Source organism: Populus trichocarpa, chromosome 1 (assembly GCF_000002775.5).
Source record: "Populus trichocarpa isolate Nisqually-1 chromosome 1, P.trichocarpa_v4.1, whole genome shotgun sequence".
NCBI lineage: Eukaryota > Viridiplantae > Streptophyta > Magnoliopsida > Malpighiales > Salicaceae > Populus > Populus trichocarpa.
This window is the reverse complement of record NC_037285.2, coordinates 3,236,871-3,255,524: the sequence shown is the minus strand read 5'-3', so window position 1 is coordinate 3,255,524 and position 18,654 is coordinate 3,236,871. Positions and strand designations below refer to the sequence as shown.

Genomic DNA, 18,654 nt, shown 5'->3' with positions numbered 1-18,654 from the left:
TGTGAAAAAATCACAAATTTTTAAAAGGATTTCTAGATTTTTTTTATTTGATTTTTGAATTTTTTAAAATAATATTTTATAATATAATATATTAGGTTTGGGGCTCAGCCCAAGCCTGTGGTCTGAGCCTACCTTGGCTGGGCCCAAATTCAGCCTAAAGAAAACAGAGTCTGGACCCATGAGAACCAGGGTCTTGACTGGTCCCAAAGGCAGCTGGGCCGAGTCTGGACCCAAGTTCTCCTGGGTCCTGACCGGGCTTCAAAGAAACTAGGACCTGACCGCCCAAAAAAACTGGGTCTTGGCTGCTCCAAAGGCAACAGGGCCGTGTCCAAAACCAAGCGAAAATAAATCCTATCAGCCACAAAGAAAAGGGGTCTTGACCGGCCTCAAAATGACTGAACCTAGACTGCCTTAGACAAAAAGCAACTAGGAGGAGAGGGGCCGAGTCATGACCCATGAGAAAATGGGTCAAGACTGACCTCAAGGTAAATGGGTCGCGACTCGCCCTCATAGGAACTGGGCCACAACTTGGCCTAAACAAAACTTATAACTGGGTCGAGGGCAGCCATACAACAGCTGGGCCGCGTCTCGACCCACAATAAACTAGGTCGAGGACGACCCAAACTGGGGTTAATTAATAGCACTGCATGCAGAACGAATTGACATTCTGCATGAAGCGAACTTGCTGTAATTCTTTCCCTTCTTTGTAACCGTTCCTGCTATTTTTTTTATTCTCTCGTCCTTGTATCCTCGGGTCAGCTTGGTCTGTACAAGTATCACCCCTTTCCACGCCCAGTTTGCAGCTGCAATTCACGATATTAGCAAGGGAAATGGTTTTGTACCTCACTATGCCAGCTTTGAAAGAAGACAAAGAGAAGAGCCTCACCATCATCTAAGTGGTGGGATTTTATCCCTAGCTCCTACGGTTGAGATGAGAGGATGTTAGAGTGGTCTCTAAGTTTTGGTTTGGCTATATAAACAAGCTGCAGAAAAGAAACAGAGAAAAAAAAGAGAGGGTAAGGAAAGGAAACAGAGGGTGACGAAAAGAAAAGAGAGAGCAGAGGCACAAAAGAAAACAGAGGACCAGAAGAAGGCTGAGAGTAGAAAAATAGAAAAAAAAAAAACAAGAAAGAGAGGGGAGATTAACTGTAGTCTATCCTACCTTGCCGAAAAGGAGTTTACAAAACTCTAAAAGGTTTTGAAAAAGCTCCCAACGATAAAAGAGGAAGGCTTTCTTTGATTATCAGAGGAAAAAGGGGCAGAGACTTTCCATCGGTTTGTACCTCATCTTTTGCATTCAGAACGAGCATGATCTGCAGGTATAAGTCTCAATTTTCTTCTTCCTTGCCATATTTAAAAACTGGTGTCTGGTGTTTGTTCTTTTCAAAACCTGTTTCTGTTTTTGTTTTGGACGTTCGGTTTTTATTTTGGTAACAAAGTTGTATGCTTGACCATTGTTTCTTCCATGGCTGTGAGTTTAGATGGGTGTTTATGTTAGAAGTTGTGGGTTCATTTCTTTTCCTCTTATTCGTGAGGAACCGTGAGCCTTAAAGGTCTTCATTATCCTTCCACTCCTTTGTTCGGGCGTCTCCCTGGCTTAGAATTTTGTATAGGAGGAGCATTGCTCCTCGACGTAGATTTGTCCTGAGGAGAAAGTAAAAACACGAAGGAAGTTTCCTTTTTATTTGAGGTAATATTTTGGAAGGTTCTTGGGTCACTTTTTTTTTTCCTTTCGGCTTTTTGAAGAGGAGATAGCAGGCCATGATGTTTTTTTTTTAGTCTTAGTTTTTAAAATACGTGGTGTAAAGGCATGCTTCTCCAATTCTTTCCTTTTTGCATGAAACGAGCAAGACAGGTTCCAAGATTAGGAAAAAGGATGGGTCATGAGGCACGGGTTCTGTTATAGGGTTTTGAGTTTAAAATTTTGGTTTTATTGTGCATACGGGTTCCGTTATAGGGTTTTGAGTTCAAAATTTTGGTTTTATTTTGCATATGAACTTCTGCCTTGCTTTTGAGAATGACGGGTCAACCTTATATTCAGGCTTCAAGTTTAAGTTGGTGTGCCGAATCTTGTTTGTTTGATGTGAACTGTTTTAGGTTTCTTGTGAATTTTGAAATATATGTGTGTGGCTTGTTAACTTTAATTGTGATGCATGTGTTAAATTGTGATGTTTGTGTTTTGACCAAACATGAAAAAAAAAAAAATGTGTTACATATAGTCAATACTCTAAAAATATTTTGAATATTTTTTGAAAAAAAAAATGAACATTTCAAAATTTAAAAAAATATGTTTTAGCATTGATTTCTTAAACGCAAAAATTAGTTTCTTACATTCTGAATTTTACAACATATTTGTAAATTCCAAAAGGTTTTGACCAATATTCTAAAAAATTATAAAAATTTTATTTTCTGGCAATTTGTCATTATTCACTATTAATATTTGGATAAAAAAACCTCAAAGGGTAAATATCCAAAATATTATTAGAAATGATTTGTTATTGTTTACTATTAATATTTAGATAAAGAAACATCAAAAGGTTAATATTCAAAACATTATTAGAAATGATTTGCTATTATTCAATATTAATATTTGGATAAAGAAACCCCAAGTGGTTAATATTTAAGATATTTTTCTAGAAATAATAGGTCATTATTCGTTAATAATATAAGGGCAAAGAAACTTATGAAAGGTAAATGTCCAAAATATTATTAAGAGTAATACAACCTGTTCATCTTTAACATAAGGGTAGATTTATGTCCAAAATATTATTTAGAACAATTTAATTACACTTCCTTAAAGGAAGCCTTAATTATAATTGGGGACATTTTAATTTTTATTTCACGATTTACGAGTCGTGAGAGTATAAAATACTAAGGCAAAAATGGACTTTTAAAGCGTTTTGAATTTCCTTAGATTTCTAACTTAGTTTTTTTTTCTTTGCGATTTACGAGTTGCGAACTCTTAAAATACTAAGGGAAAAGTGAGCTTTTAAGCACACTGAATCTTCTTGGATTTCTATAACAGCCCGGCCCAACCTGTCATATATTCTTCATTTTGGGTCTTACCGTCCTTACGGTTTTGTTTCTGGTGACGCGAGTTCACTTCTGAGCCTGACGCTCCAATACAATTTATCTTTTTGAGATCGACCTTTATTGTAGGATTAATTTCATGAGTAAAGCATTGGTAAAAGATCATGCAGTTCTTTGGATGATACCATCTTCTTAAATAGTTAGTTTCATGTAAAAGCCAAAGAAAAACAAAAGAAAAACAAGAGGACAGGAGAGTGGTAAAAAACAGCATGCACTTTTGGTCCAAAAAATACATACATAAAACAATAAGGTTTCCATGTAAGATTTATTAGTTGCTTTATTTCAATTTTTTTCCCACCAGATTCTTTGCTGGTTTACTTGTATTAATTAATCAGTGGACATTCATTTATTCGTCAATTTTTCTAGATTAATTCCAATTCACACTGGGTTGGAGAAAAGTAGGCCTACATAAATATTATAATCACTATATTAAATTAGTGTTTGATTTTTAAAGTGTTTTTTATTATTATTTATATTATTTAAAATTTATTTTTGATACCAACAAATCAAAATAATAAAAACACAAGCAAAAAATATATAATTTAAAATAAAAAAAATTAATTTTTTTTAAAAAACTCAGTACCACCACAAAAACAAACATCACCTATATCTTATATACAACAAAAAAAAAATCCATTCAATCCTTTATATTTGTATGGTTATCAAACACAATTTTATTTCCTTCTCTTATTCGATTGTCCCATCATCTTTATTTAAATTAATCTTATTAAAACATACTCTAAATGGTGTGGGGGAATCACTATTCCCCCACACACATTTCACTGTGGATTACAACAGTAATCCACAGTGATTCTTTTCCCTTTTTTTTTGTTTTTTTTTCAAAAATTTTTTTTCAACTTTCTTATTTTTTCTTTTTTTTATTTATTTTTTTTCAAAATTATTTTTGTTGATTTTACCTTTTAAATATTGACCTGGTTAAAATTTTTACTTTGTAATTTTTTTCTTTAAAATATTGTGGATTGCTGTGATGTTTTTCCACTTAGTTTTTTTATTTTATTTCTTTATTTTTCAAAATTATATTTGTCGATTTTTTTTTAATATTGAGCTGATTGAGAATTTGGTTTTGTATTTTTTTTCTTTAAAACATTGTTGATTGCTACAGTGTTTCTCCGCATGGTTTTTTTTCTCCAAAATTATCTTTTTTTTATTTTATTTTTTAATATTGAGCTGGTTAAAAATTACAGTTACAATATGTGAGGAAAGCACTGTAACTTTTTTTGAAAATTACTGTTCATTGCTACAGTGTTTTTTCCCACATGGTTTTTTTTATAATTTTTTTCAAATTATCCTTTTCAATTTTATTTTTTTAATATTAAGTTGTTTGTGAATTACAAGTCATTACAAATAAGGCTAAATCATGTGGGGAAGCACTGTAGCTTTCATCACAAAACACTGTGAATTGCTATAGTGTTTCCAACATGATTTTTTTTTTTCCTTTTTTTGGTGTTTGTTTTGTTATTTTTTTTTTTTAAATTGTCTCTGTCGAATTTTTTTTTTAATATTGAGCTGATTAAGAATTTAGCTTTATAATTTTTTTCTTTAAAACACTGTGAATTGTTGCAGTATTTTTCCGTGTGATTTTTTAATGATTTTTTTCCAAAATTATCTTTGTCGATTCTTTTTTTAATATTGAGTTGATTAAGAATTATAATTACAATAAAACTAAATCATATAAGAAAAGCGTTGTAGTTTTTCTCACAAAACACTGTGGATTGCTACAATATTTCTCTAAATGGTTTTTTATTTTATTTTATTGGGAAAAGCGTTATAGTTTTCCTCACAAAACATTGTCAATTGCTACAAAGTTTTTTCTCATGGGTTTTTTTCCTTCCAAAATTATCTTTGTTGGTTTTTTTTTAATATTAAGTTGGTAGAGAATTTAGCTTTATAATTTTTTTTTCTTTTTATCAACTGAAAAGCTAAATCATGTGGCGAAAGCACTGTATCTTTCCTCACAAAACACTGTAAATTACTACAAATCATTTTATTCAGTCTCTAAGTTTTGGATCACCAATACAACTTTTTTTTTCGTCATGAAATATTTGCTACATCATACCTTTAATTTCTATTACTTATCTAGCGCTGGTTCACAATTATAACACTATTAAATGCATTTGTTTTATAAACCCGCAGCAACGCGCGGACATATCATCTCGTATTTTCTATTCTAAAATAATATCTAGATTTTCAAGATACACTTGCCACCCATCCTAGCATTAATGCCCTTATCTTTCTACTTCCAAAAGAAAGTACTGCTCTCTGCCCTTATCTAGATTTATGGTCTGCGTATTTTTTTCCACCAAATTCTTTGCTGGTTTAGGGGTAGGATTAATCAATGGACATCAATTTATTCTTCAATTTCTTCAATTAGGACACACTATGTCTTGAATACAAAAAATCCAGTCTATCTTATATATAATTATCATACACGTTCCTATTTTACAGGATAATAACGAAATATTCTTTAGCATGAACACTACTTGTCATCCATGAGATGCTTTCCCTCTCTCCTTCCAAAACAAAAGTACTGCTCTCTACTTGTGATCGACAACCAATGGGTCTTTGTGTATAATATATTTTAATTTCTTAATTTATCAGTAGCTTATGATTACATTTTGGTCAAATACAAGAGTCAAAAACAAGAGTACAAAACAATCAGGATTCCATACAAGGTTTATTAGTAGCTTATAATTGCACTTTTCCACCAAACTCCAGACCAAACTCTTTGCTGGTTTAGGAATTTTATTAATCAATGGACATTAATCTTTTTTGGATTGAATCCAATTCGCACACAAGATTATGCGGTGGAAGTTGAAGAAGAGCAGGCTTACGTAAACATCATGATTAACCAGCACACAAAACCTTAAAAGAATAACAACTATAAATTCAGGACATGGTGTTGACGATTCATATTACAAAAACTCAGTCACGTACCTAAACCAAGAGAAAAGGAAAACACCTCCCTCTCTCTCTGTCTCTCTTCCTTCGTTATACCACCAAACACGCACACATAATACATATATCAAAACAACATGCCTGTCGATACTTCATCACTTCCATGCCAAGGCCAAACTGTCTGTGTCACCGGGGCTGGTGGCTTCATTGCTTCATGGATTGTTAAACTTCTTCTAGAGAAAGGTTACTCTGTTAAAGGAACTGTGAGGAACCCAGGTTAGTTTATAATAATTAAGCACTTGGATTCTTTCCCTTCCCCTTTTCTGTTATTAAGATTGTGTTAATTTAATGCTATGTATTTGTGTTGTTATACACAGCTGATCCCAAGAATTCCCATTTGAGGGAGCTTGAAGGAGCTCAAGAAAGATTAACTTTATGCAAGGCTGATATTCTTGATTATGAGTCTCTTAAAGAGGCTATTCAAGGGTGTGATGGAGTTTTCCATACTGCTTGTCCTGTCACAGACGATCCAGTATGTTTCCTTTTTTTTTTCTTTACTTTTCGGTACCTTGGTAGTAAAAAATTTGTTTGGATGCTGAGAATTTTAAGAAAAGAATATAAAAACAACACTTGGACTTCCAAGGACAAATTTTAGGTTGCCGGTAAATTTAAGTACGGATGTCACTGACAAATGTTAGTAAAAGATTTTATACATTTTTTTTCCCGTAATTTCATGATGCAAAGTATGTTTTCTTCAAATTTGGTTTTGATGATTTTGTGTTACAATACTTGAAGGACAAGGTGATGGAGCCAGCAGTGAATGGAACCAAGAATGTGATCATGGCAGCATCTGAGGCCAAAGTCCGACGAGTGGTTTTCACGTCTTCAATTGGTACTGTGTACATGGACCCCAATAGGAGCCCTGATGTTGTCGTTGATGAATCTTGCTGGAGTGATCTTGAGTATTGCAAGAACACCAAGGTATTTAATTAATAACATGTGATGATTAACATAATTAAATAGCACCTAATTAATTAGAGCACTCAAAGCATACAGAGTAGGTGTAAATAAGAATATCTCTAAGATATGGTGATGTAAGTTCATTATTCCTTGCGTCATAGGGCTTACTGCATCTTGAAATCCTAATTGCCTGTCCTTCACATCTTGATGTAAGTTCATCTCTTGGAATTGCAGAATTGGTATTGCTATGGAAAGACTGTGGCAGAACAGGTTGCATGGGATGTGGCTAAGAAGAAAGGAATTGACCTAGTGGTGGTGAACCCAGTGGTGGTGCTTGGACCATTGTTGCAACCCACTGTCAATGCTAGCATCCTTCACATCCTCAAGTACCTAACCGGCTCAGCCAAGACATATGCTAACGCTGTTCAAGCTTATGTGCATGTTAGGGATGTGGCCGTAGCCCACATTTTAGTCTTCGAGACACCTTCTGCCTCCGGCCGTTACATTTGCTTTGAGAAAATGCTTCACCGTGGAGAGGTGGTGGAAATCCTTGCAAAGTTCTTCCCGGAGTATCCCATCCCCACCAAGTAAGTTCTTATGATTTTGAACCACTTTATAATAATCACGAGCTTAACAACTCTAAAAAACTACTTCAATGGAAAAGTTAGAATAAATTGACTTTTTCTAACGTAATGAAACTTGTATTATTTTTCTAACCTATTTTTCTTTCATGGTCCTTTCCCGATTTTTCTTCAAATCTTCATTAGCAAAATTATATTATGATTTTAAGAAACAAAATATTTGCACAAGAAAGTTGTTTTCATATTGAATATTAATATTTTGTATTGCAATGCATTTGCAGGTGTTCTGATGAGAAGAACCCAAGAAAACAAAACTACAAGCTCACAAACCAGAAGATCAAGGATCTGGGCATCGAATTCGTCCCAGTAAAACAGTGCTTGTATGAAACTGTTAAGAGCTTGCAGGAAAAGGGTATCCTTCCAATCCTAAAACATGCTGAAGACTCTGTGAAAATTCAATAAGGGCTCATTGATTAGCAGGGTATAGGTCCACACCTCAAGTGTGGTTGAAGTTGTTTGTAAAATACGTACTAAAAAAAAGAATATACTAAAGAAGAATGTCAATGTCAGAGTGTAAGTGTTACTGTCTTCTATATGTAAAGACTTCTAATTGTCTTCGTGCTTAGATTAATCCTTTTATAATGAATGTTTTAATCCCTAAATTAATCAATTATTGGATGTAACTTTTGAGTGTTTCGCTTGTATTTTTTCTTTTTGTTTTTGGTTGTTGTTGTTTAAGTTTAATCCAATTTGAATATGGAAATTCCCTTGGATTGAGAATTGATTATCTATCTTTCAAAATAAGGTCTAAAAATCGAATAAAGCAAAAATCGAATAAATATATAATGATAGTTGCATGTACAGGTGATCAGAAGATAATTATCCTAATATAATTAATTAAGGATGTTAATTTCTCTTACTTTTATTCCCTTCCAAAATCTCTATGGATGCTATCTCTGTATTGATTAGTACATACCCTTTCTTGTGGAAGATGAATCTAAAGTCTAAATCAAGGCAGGCAAGTAGCAACTATCACGGGCCTCATCCAAAGCTCAGACAAAGGTGGTGGTACTTATTATGATTTTCTAGTTTGCGAATTATATTAGTTTCTTACAACTTTAACTTTGAACAAAGGTATCATATTATGCATACATACATATTAGAATTTTTTTAAAAAAAAAAAACATTAAGTAGCTCAAAAATAAATGAAATTAAATACAATCATAACTTGCCTTGTCTATTTGGGATTGTAATAGCGGTAACGGTTTAAAGTGTTTTTCGCTTAGAAATACATTAAAATAAAAAAAAAATTATTTTTAAAAAATTATTTTTTATATCAGCACATCAAAACAATCTGAAAACATTAAAACAAATTATTTTAAATAAAAAAATTAAAACTTTTATATATACAATTTGTGTTCCCAAATAAACCATTAGAAGACCATCACAAAAGCACAAACAATAAAAAACAAATATAATCAATAAGTGCATTTAAGTGAAATACATTCTCCTTTTGTATTGTTCAAATTTGTAAAAAGATAAAAGTCTAAATATATTTTTGATTAATTATTTTTTACATTAAAATAATCTGAAAATACTAAAAACACTCTAAAACAAAGAAAAAACTAAAATTTTAAAAAATATTTTTAAAACATAAAAATAAAAACTCGCACCGTAACAAAACATACATGATGCTGTGTTGACATGGTGAGGCCAAGAAATCTACCTTGTTGATTTGCCGATTTACGAAACATGTTGGCAGTCATCAACAGGTCAATTTAGTGATAAAGTGAAGTTGGCAGAAACAGACCCATGCATAAAAAATGATTGAACCCTACGAGATTATGTATGTTAAATCATATATGTATCCAAAAATATGTCATGTATTTATTAGCCCAGTCTATAAATAAGTTAATCTACAAAACAAATTATCCATAGCCACACTGAATTTTTTTTGCAATTCACTTAGTTCTACGAAAGAAGTTCTGCAAGAGTGGATGCGAGAAAGAAATGCGTGGTGACATGCTCTCTGAATATCTCAAGCTCAGGGTTTATTCAGCTATAGCTGTTTGGTCCACAAAGATGTTCGGTCATCACATAACAATGGTAAGACAGAAGCAAATTGTGGATTAGAAAAGGAAATGGATTATAACCTCGTCTCTAGTGTTATTTCAATCACTAGAAGTTAGTGACCTTGAGATATCACTTGCCCTATGATTTACAAATCATTTGCATTACTCCTCCTCTGAGGCAACTGCATGCATGCTATGTCTTCTCTAGGGAGACTGTACACTCCTGCATTACCAGACTCGTTGGCTATTTGCGGATTTTCAGATGTTAATGCTACAAGATGTGTAGCCTCCGTGTTTCTACGTAACACCAAGTATGCAACCCCAGCCAAATACACTGCCATGCCCAAAAATCCAAATATTCCAAGAAAGATGGCAGCTACAAGCTTTAGATGGCCATGAAGAAGAATCTTGATGAAGCTAGATGCAAGGTAGTATATATTTATTGCCATGATAAGAAAACCAATGACCCAAGTAATAGATGAAATCTGCAGAGGAGGATTATATTAATTGATGATTAAAAATAAAATAAAATGGTATATATGCAGAATGAACACAACATATTTCAAGCATGGCATGCGAAGACAACTGTTTTATTGGATATTATAAATATTTCTTTGATGATCTTATTGAGATATTTTCATGAGTAAACCGTGCTGAAGATAGTCATGGCATTCTGAACCTAAATTGAAATCTTCAAATTTAATGCTGAACAAAACTTAAAACAAACAGTGTAAGCACTGATCAAGTAAAGGTAATACCGTAGTTGAGTTGGCATATATCCCCATCTTGGTTTTGCTACTTGTGAACTTGAGAAGTGGAACAAGAGCAAAAGGGAGCTCAAAAGATAGAATCATCTGCAATACAACATGAAAAGTGAGCTAGAAATGCAAAGAGATAACAGGAGTTTTTACCCTGATTCTATTGGACTGTAAAACAACAGAATGAGATTGCAAAAAGATTGCTTTTTTTTTAAACTAAAAACTGGACTTAATGTTCACACAAGAAAGCATGATTTCCAGAGAACTGCCTCTGGTGGAAACAATGGGAAGTGATGTAATACAGTTTGTTAACAGCAAAGTCATTGCTTCATGTTTCTACTGAGCATCCCAGAAACCATAGCTTTAATGACGTTAAGTTTCTTATTATCACAGCTAAAAGTCTAGCTTTGGATGGCTGGAAATACTTATCAGAAAAAAGCAAGAACAAAGAAAAAAGAATCCATTTCTACTATATAAAAAATGGTATGGAACAAGGTGCATTATAACTAATGGCTCTCTCACACAAGATCGCATTAGATGGTAGAAATGAATCAAAAAAAGGGAGCCATCAAAATAAAAGACATCCTAAATGTCAACCATGTTAAGATTTTATTTCTAGATAAGAAAATAATTCACTGACATGATTGTGCATGAAATTATTATCTGGGACTTGCAAAGCAGCACCTTCTCCCATTTAGGACAATGAGCAGGGAAATATATTTAAACCACAACAAAAGCAGTATTTTTTATTGCGCATCATCATCATAGAATATCATTACTTCCCAAAGAAAAAGGCAACATTCCAAAATATCACTGACTCGACAAGAGAAATTAAACATTGAAACTGCCACAAGTTTAAATTTAATGTTACTTTCTGCAATCGCTCTAGCGGTGTTTATATTCTGTCCACTGCACAGATATAGATCTGAGAAATAAATGAATGTCTTGTTCTGAAAGCATAGTATTTGTGTCAAACAGATCATACCGATGCAATAATAATCAGCTTTCCAGCTCCGGAAGAGCCCCCAATGATTGCAACAATTAAACTAGGGACTATGGCTAAGCTTCGAGTTAAGAAGTTCCTTAACCATGGTGTCAATCGTAAATCAAGAAATCCCTGCAGTAAGAAATGAAAGGAATAATGAGTGACAAAACAGCCCCAGGAAGCAAAAGAAACAATAATGACAATTTGAATTGCAGAACATCTAAAACTCTGCAACAAAATTTAAGAATGCTACCACAAAGTCTATTTCTTAAGTTCAAAGCGACTGCTTTCTAGTCAGAAACTCATGTGCTGACATTGAGAAATAAGAATCTCTTAGAGTGACTCTCAAATACCTGCATGACATACTGCCCTGCATAAGTTCCTGTTATTGTAGAGCTCTGACCTGATGCCAGCAATGCAATTGCAAAAAGTTTCGAACTCCAACTACCTAATACATTCTGCAAGCAAGAAACCACAATGGCACTATCATGAAAAAAAATATCTGGATCAATAGAGCATTGAGGAAATTAAAAATCACAATATGTTATAATAGTAGAAAACCATGTCAGAATTGACAGGACAATCAGATTATTGAAAATGTTGCTGAGTTGCATACTTCAAGAAGAAAGGAAGCTTTGTTCAAGTCCAAGTCCTTGCAGTTTTCTTGATCTTGAGCATTTATATTTGGTGAGTTGCAAACTGCACCACTCACGGAAATGATAGATACATTGATGAGAAAGGCCAAAACGAGAGCAAAGCCACTTTCTATCATGTAAAATCTGCAAGCATCCTGTGAACAAGAATGGCATTCATTGCTGCCTGTTAATAAATAGACAGTGTAGATCCATATTTCAAGAAGTCATTCTGGATGTCAAAATTTTTAACATTTTGCCAGTGATTTTAAAATTTATCATTCTGAAAGTGCACCCAAAATTTTAAGCTTAAAAGAAACTGGCCAGAACAGAAATTAAATCAGGTCTATACAATTAACTAATTAGTTTGCTTGAAGATTCTTCCCAAAGAGGCTATTTTCTACATATGCCAGAGAGCATGCTTGAGACAACAGGTAGGAAGGTAACAAATAACACTAAAATGGCTAAAAGCTCACTGACCAGAAGGCTAAACACTGAAATTTATTTTGTGATTATGTTAGTTAATCCTGCAGTTTACAAAGACCAAAAAAACAGTAGGGAAATCCACTAGCAGACAAGAGCACGAATGTAGCACATGTATATAATCTTTCTAAAGAGGCTTCAGAACTGCCAACTCTCAATGAATCAACCCTTTTAATATCAAAGCACTTTTGAACACTTGAACTACACATTAACATGCACATACATGAAAACAAACTTAAGGTTTTTCTCAAGTACATGCACAAGCAAGCTCAAAGTAGTCTACTCATCATATTTACCTTGATGCCATGCATAGATCGTGGGATTTTCCTTGAAAGCACCAATGCTGAATGGAGAAAGAGATTGTGCCTGCAAGGATGTCATAAAAGCCTGGAAAATTTAAGAGGGGTTTTACAAATGCAAGAAAACATGAATAGATTGCACATAAAACACATACGGCATGACCATAGCACCGAGAAGTGAAATTGCCAGACCAGCAGCACCATTTCCCTTTAATTGGGGAACAAAGAGCCCTTTCAGAACTTCCTTCGCATCAGGCTTTGCGTAGCCAAGCTCTGCAAAAAAGCATCCAGCTATGGTACACACAAGAAAAGCAATAAAGAGTTCAAGCTTCCGAACCTGTACAAGGAAAACAAGATGGACTAACATGGTTTAATTCAACATAATAGAAATGTAGTAGCAAGAGCAAATTCTTCTTCTGGATAAGTGAAACGTCAAGACAGTGTTGAAAACATATAGCAATTGGGAAGAAATCAAAGTACCCCATATTGCTGTAGTGCTAAAAGGACAAGAGTGCTGAGTCCAGTCAGAAGAACACCAATCCATACCGGAATTTTGAAGAGCATGTTCAACGCAAAGGCTGTCCCAATCACTGGAAGGAGATGGAAGCATTTTTTGGTACCAAACATCGATTATTAACATGAAAGAAACAGGCTGCTCTCTTTTAATACACCAGCATTTTGGCCATAATTTTCCTCTAAGAAATAAAATCAGTTGAAAACAAGAGTGGGGTGCTGTAAGCATATTAAGTACATGCATGTGCACCATATGTTTGATGCTTGGAGCAATGACTTCATTATACCATGTAATGACATGTAATGCTCAAAAGCAAACCAGAGATACCCTCACCTTCAGGAATGTCACATGCAACTATGGCAATTTCAGCAAGGACCCACAAGATGAAGTTTGGTATTCTAGGATATTCATTCCTACAGTGTTCTGCTAAATGTTTTCCTGCAACGAGAAAGATAATTTTGGAAAAAAAAATCAGTATTAATACGGAAACAGTGGAGAAGATGTAGAACAAATTAGCAAGTTTAGATTTCACAAACCAGTGACAACGCCCAAATTTGCTGCAAGAGATTGGATAATAAGAGCAGCACATGAAGCTACTAATATGATCCAAAGTAACTGCAAGTTTTTTAAAAGGAAGTCCCTCAGGAAAAGCAACGGTACACAAAACAAATTTAAAAAAAAAAAAAAAACTAACAAATCCACATGCTAGAAACTTTCTGCAGGCTCTAGATTTTCACTTTCAAAAAGGTGTCCATCAAAAGACCTGAGACCCTTGACGCACTATGCCACATGATATAGCCATCATTCTGGTGCTTTTTTTTTTCAGGGGAGGAATCCAGAGGAAAATGTGTCATAAATATTAGCTACTGTGTTGCATAAAATTCATTGAAGTGCAAAATTCCAATTTACCCTCTAACACGACTTTCTATGGTATTCCACCACATGATGCTCCAAATCTCTTCTTTGATAACATTACATTTTGACAAATTTCAAAGGCTGAAATCAAGAGGGAAAACAAACTGAATTAAGATAAAAGGCAGACCTCATACTTGTATTGCGCTCCTGACTGCAGGTCAGTTTCAACTGCAAGTTAAAACAAAATATTCAGCACTTGTCATTATTTCTAACCATGTTACAAGCAGCATCACAAAGAAATGCTTTTGATCTTACAATTTCCAGGGTCAATGTATGCAATTGAAACAAGGAACCCTGGACCCATGTATGCAAATAGGTTTTTCCAGCTTTTCCTCTGCATAAACAAAGTACACATTGACATTCAATCAAGCATTTCACATTTAAAGCAATTCGATAAAGACAAGCAATGAAGCCATAGCCATATTATCAATCACAAGTTTCATGCTAGAAACATCCAGAATGCCTGATAGGAACATCTTAAGGCTGAGAACCATTGGCACCCAAGATTCTGATGAATAATAAAATTATACATGAAACATTTATGCCTCGATAAATGAGTATATTCAATTTTTTTCGTATCATATACAGAGACATAGTATTGATCTTTTCGTTAATAAAGGAGCTTATGTTGAAGTCAATTTTGGAAATATTATCATAGTTTGCAAGCTGCAATATGCTTTACATTCCTCATTGCACTAAATCATGCTACTTTTCCACAACATGAAAGAATAGCAAACAAACTATCTGCTGGCACAACCTACCTATGTGACTGTTAAAAGAAGAGATTCCCATGCTTTAACCTAATATCATTCTCCTTTCTGGCCATCACGTGCATGCCAAAATTCTCCAATATATCAGCCCATAGATTTCTCAAAAGTTTGTCATGTCATTTGAATATCCTCCACTACTAATTAAACATTCAAACATTTATTTGACAGGCAGATGCCAACACTAATCGCTAAGAATTTCCATAACTACAAGTCATGACGTTGTTTGAGGACGTGAGCTATATAAAGGAGAACAAGACAAAAAAGACCTTTCCAATACACACTGCTGGAGTCACTGCCTTTCTCAGGATAATCTAAAGGTTGAGAAACACATAAAAGTTCCAGTGTTGTTCATACCCACAAGCCTTTTGGAAGACATGAGAAGCTCCAAGTCCTTGTCAAATGTCAACTACATAATTTGAATGCTTATGTCACCCTAACTGTCATTAGGATATCGAAGAAACGACAGAAAAGCATGACTGAATAAATAAAAAAAATTCTCTTGCACTTTCAGGTACAAAATAAACCTCACCATATTCTTACAGGTAAGTTCAAAATAATAATACAGCCTTGGAATTAATAACTAGACTAACATCAGCAATGATATAATTGAGTGGAACAGAACTATTCAATTTTTTAATCTTATCCGTCTCATTTCTATAAAGTCAAAGATGGAAATAGAAAAGTAATTGAAACTCTGCCAATCAAATTGAAAGAGACAGAAAAAAAATAAAACAACTACAATGATGATATCAGTCAGTTGAAAACTATGATATTTAGATACCATGTTTCAGCTATGCAAGTTGTTCCCTACCTTAATAGAGAAACAAAAGAAGAGAAAACAAATTTGAATTGAATTAAGTAATTACACCATGACACTAAGCTGTAATTATCACTTAAATTTGCTTCCTAAAACACCATTTGACTCTTTGTTTCTATAAAACAAGCTTACATCATCTTTACTAACCTCAAAAGTCATTCAATTATCTCAATTCCTTACCACAAACACCATCTTTTCACGCACTCATGATGAGAGCTTAATTCAAACAAATGGAAGACACCAAATGCAACACACAAGCAAATATTATACATAAATTCAAACGCAAAATTTTTCAACATATGCAAGTTCATATATTGGTGGCTCCCCGAGATGGGTCCCACAGGAATGCCAGACATGAAAGACATGAACCTCGTACTGGTCTGAAACACATAGAAACACACAAACCCACATGCATACATACAAAGTTTTTTTTTGTTTCTAAGTCGGGATATTTTCGGGCCAGATTCCTTTGGCACACATATATACATGTACACACGTGTGTATTCATATTTTCTTTGGCATCACTTTCTGTCTATAAAAATCTCTCATTAAATTATAATAGAGATAGAATAAAAATGGAGTAAGTGCAAACATGGCAACTCTAATGAGAATCAATAGGAGTATTGATTGTTTAAAAGAAAACTTACATCAGGCACGATAATTTGTTCAGGATCTGAATTCTCAATCAATGGTGCATTAGAGAAACTCCTATTTCCAGTGCTGGCAATGAACTGTGGCTGCACAGAAGACGAACCCGCCATGGCTAACTCCCACTGTAAACTGTGTTTTCATTGAAACAGGCAAAATTTGGAAGAAAGAAGGAAACTTTGAGAGAAGCAAGTAGATATTACAGCAATTCAATCACAACAACGCAATATGGATTCAGATTTAATGATTAGGAAACCAAGATTAACGTAGATCAAACAAACCCATCAGAGGAAAACAGAAAAAGAGAGGATCTTTTGGTGATAAAAAGAACATAAACTAACCTCAGTAGCACAAGATGCAAATGAAGAGACAGAGTTCACCCGTTTCAGCCTGTGCTTTATAAACTGCTTCAGCACAATTTGTAGGATTTGTAAGACTCTCGCTCGCAGATACACACTCAATAAAAGTTCACTCCTCTCTTTATAGTGACATTTCCCTGGCTCTCAGTCTTCTGTTTGGAGCTTGAAAAATGAACAGACGCCCCCTTGTATTTTTTTATTTTTTTTTGGCATGTGTGTTCCACCTAAGGATTTGCGCGTAGGGAAAGGTTTTTTTATTATTTTATTATACAACAAAATTTTCGTGCTTGATTTCTTCCAGCTCCATGGATGGTCATGAGATTGCTCACCGCGTGCTGGATTGGATGGACAATTTCTACGGTTAATTTCATAATTATAGTGTATTTAAGTTATAAATTATTATATATTTTTATATATTATCTTATAATAATTTATTTTTATATTCAGTAAATTAATTAATTATATCATAATTATGCTAGTTATTAATGTTATTGTAGAATTACAACTTAAATATACATTGTCACTTTCAAAATAAGTTAGGAATAATTAGGATTAATTTTATTAATAAATATTTTTAGCTTTGAGAAGAAAAGGAACATTATTTAAGTTATAAATATTTGTTTAAGTAATTACTAACTATTAAGTATTTATATTTATTGTATTATAAATATTATTTTTATAAATTTTAAGGCACTGTAATCATAACATTGATGAAGTCATAAAAAAACTTCACACAGAAATTAGACTTTCTATTGTTTAGTGCGAAACTGGGCCAAGACATGTAAATTGATCCGAGTTTGTGCCTAAGAGTTCCTGAAAAAATAAGTTCATCATGAAATGAAAAACTCTTCGATATTTAAGTTAGTACTTGTATGTGGATAAAAGATAATGTATAGGAAAAAAAAGGGCATTGGTGTGCATATCTAGGTGTGGCTGGCTCTAGTGACTATGAGAAAACTTGTATGTGTTGAGAGTTTACGTGGATGGAGAGTTTGTGACCTCTATTGTGGAGAGTCTGATTTTCATTAGTGTTCATGTGGGTTGGTAGCGCGTGGTAGAAATATAGCTATTGGTAATAGAAACGGTGCTTGTTTATAAAAGTTTTATGCTTGCGAGAAAAAAATATATGTATGCTACACATTAAAATTGTCAGTACTTGAAAAAATAAATGTATAAATATGAGAGAGAAAGACAAACGGGTACAAAAAATCATAAAAAGAAATAAATTTGGACTAGTTGCTAGGCCAAGCCTGATCTGATCACCCTAAGAGGCGACCACATTTAGTTTTTGGTAAATTCTACCCCATCAATTTTCCCTCAAGTGTTGTAAACATGCATGGAAGACTTTAACAAGCTAAAAGGAAGAAAAACTTGTAACGTAAAAGTTTATGTTTGTGGCCATGCTTTCATAAAAATGTTACTATTATGGCTATGCTTTTGAATATTTGTCATTTTCTTGTGAATTCATAAGATATTTTTGTCAACATTTTCTAGAGAATGATATAAAATTCTTTTGGAGACAGGTGGTCGCAGATACCTAGAGACAAATGATTACGGGGACCTGAAGATACATTTAGAGACATTGAGACTTTTCATGGAGATTAACATAATGGAGATATAAAGAAAAACTACTATTTTTTATTCAAAAAATTTTAAAGATAAAGATACAATGCATGGGATAATTGGGATATTATTTGATCTCAGGCAACACGTCAAATACATAAACTTTTTTTCTTAATTCTAGTTGCTTTTCTTTTCTCATAAACTAGTGAAAGTAACCTTTTGCAATTAATCTTTCTAATTTTTTTCAAGGTGTGACATTCTCTGGTGTCATAATTATGGTCATGGTAAAAAA

At 33.6% G+C, this 18,654-nt stretch overlaps 2 protein-coding genes across 2 annotated transcripts; one reads left to right on the top strand and one right to left on the bottom strand.

Moving 5' to 3' along the window:
• Window positions 1–6,039: 6,039 nt before the first annotated feature.
• LOC18094264 (cinnamoyl-CoA reductase 1) lies at window positions 6,040–8,230 on the top strand. The gene is made up of 5 exons (XM_024581622.2): window positions 6,040–6,282; window positions 6,384–6,538; window positions 6,802–6,987; window positions 7,201–7,553; window positions 7,829–8,230. Exons 1-5 carry the CDS (start codon window positions 6,144–6,146, stop codon window positions 8,007–8,009), a joined length of 1,014 nt encoding a protein of 337 aa, XP_024437390.2. The 5' UTR covers window positions 6,040–6,143; the 3' UTR covers window positions 8,010–8,230.
• A 1,351-nt stretch (window positions 8,231–9,581) lies between these two features.
• LOC18094263 (metal transporter Nramp6) lies at window positions 9,582–16,968 on the bottom strand. Its single transcript, XM_006368452.3, has 14 exons — window positions 16,782–16,968; window positions 16,440–16,572; window positions 14,461–14,539; window positions 14,333–14,373; window positions 13,827–13,905; window positions 13,624–13,728; window positions 13,257–13,366; window positions 12,932–13,113; window positions 12,774–12,843; window positions 11,979–12,152; window positions 11,716–11,820; window positions 11,363–11,494; window positions 10,378–10,473; window positions 9,582–10,104 (listed from the first exon to the last, which is right to left on the bottom strand). The coding sequence occupies exons 2-14, from the start codon at window positions 16,551–16,553 to the stop codon at window positions 9,766–9,768; spliced, it is 1,626 nt and encodes a 541-aa protein (XP_006368514.2). The 5' UTR covers window positions 16,554–16,572; window positions 16,782–16,968; the 3' UTR covers window positions 9,582–9,765.
• Window positions 16,969–18,654: the final 1,686 nt, after the last annotated feature.

Bases quoted from the DNA above. Each gene is read 5' to 3' on its own strand.
- LOC18094264 (XM_024581622.2), top strand. From the start codon at position 6,144: ATGCCTGTCGATACTTCATCACTTCCATGCCAAGGCCAAACTGTCTGT. The intron at 6,283-6,383 runs GTTAGTTTATAA...TGTTATACACAG, and splicing joins AGGAACTGTGAGGAACCCAG to CTGATCCCAAGAATTCCCAT. The intron at 6,539-6,801 runs GTATGTTTCCTT...CAATACTTGAAG, and splicing joins GTCCTGTCACAGACGATCCA to GACAAGGTGATGGAGCCAGC.
- LOC18094263 (XM_006368452.3), bottom strand. From the start codon at position 16,553: ATGGCGGGTTCGTCTTCTGTGCAGCCACAGTTCATTGCCAGCACTGGA. The intron at 11,495-11,715 runs GTATTTGAGAGT...TTCTTACTGCAG, and splicing joins CAGGGCAGTATGTCATGCAG to GGATTTCTTGATTTACGATT. The intron at 10,105-10,377 runs GTATTACCTTTA...CCTCCTCTGCAG, and splicing joins TATATGCCAACTCAACTACG to ATTTCATCTATTACTTGGGT.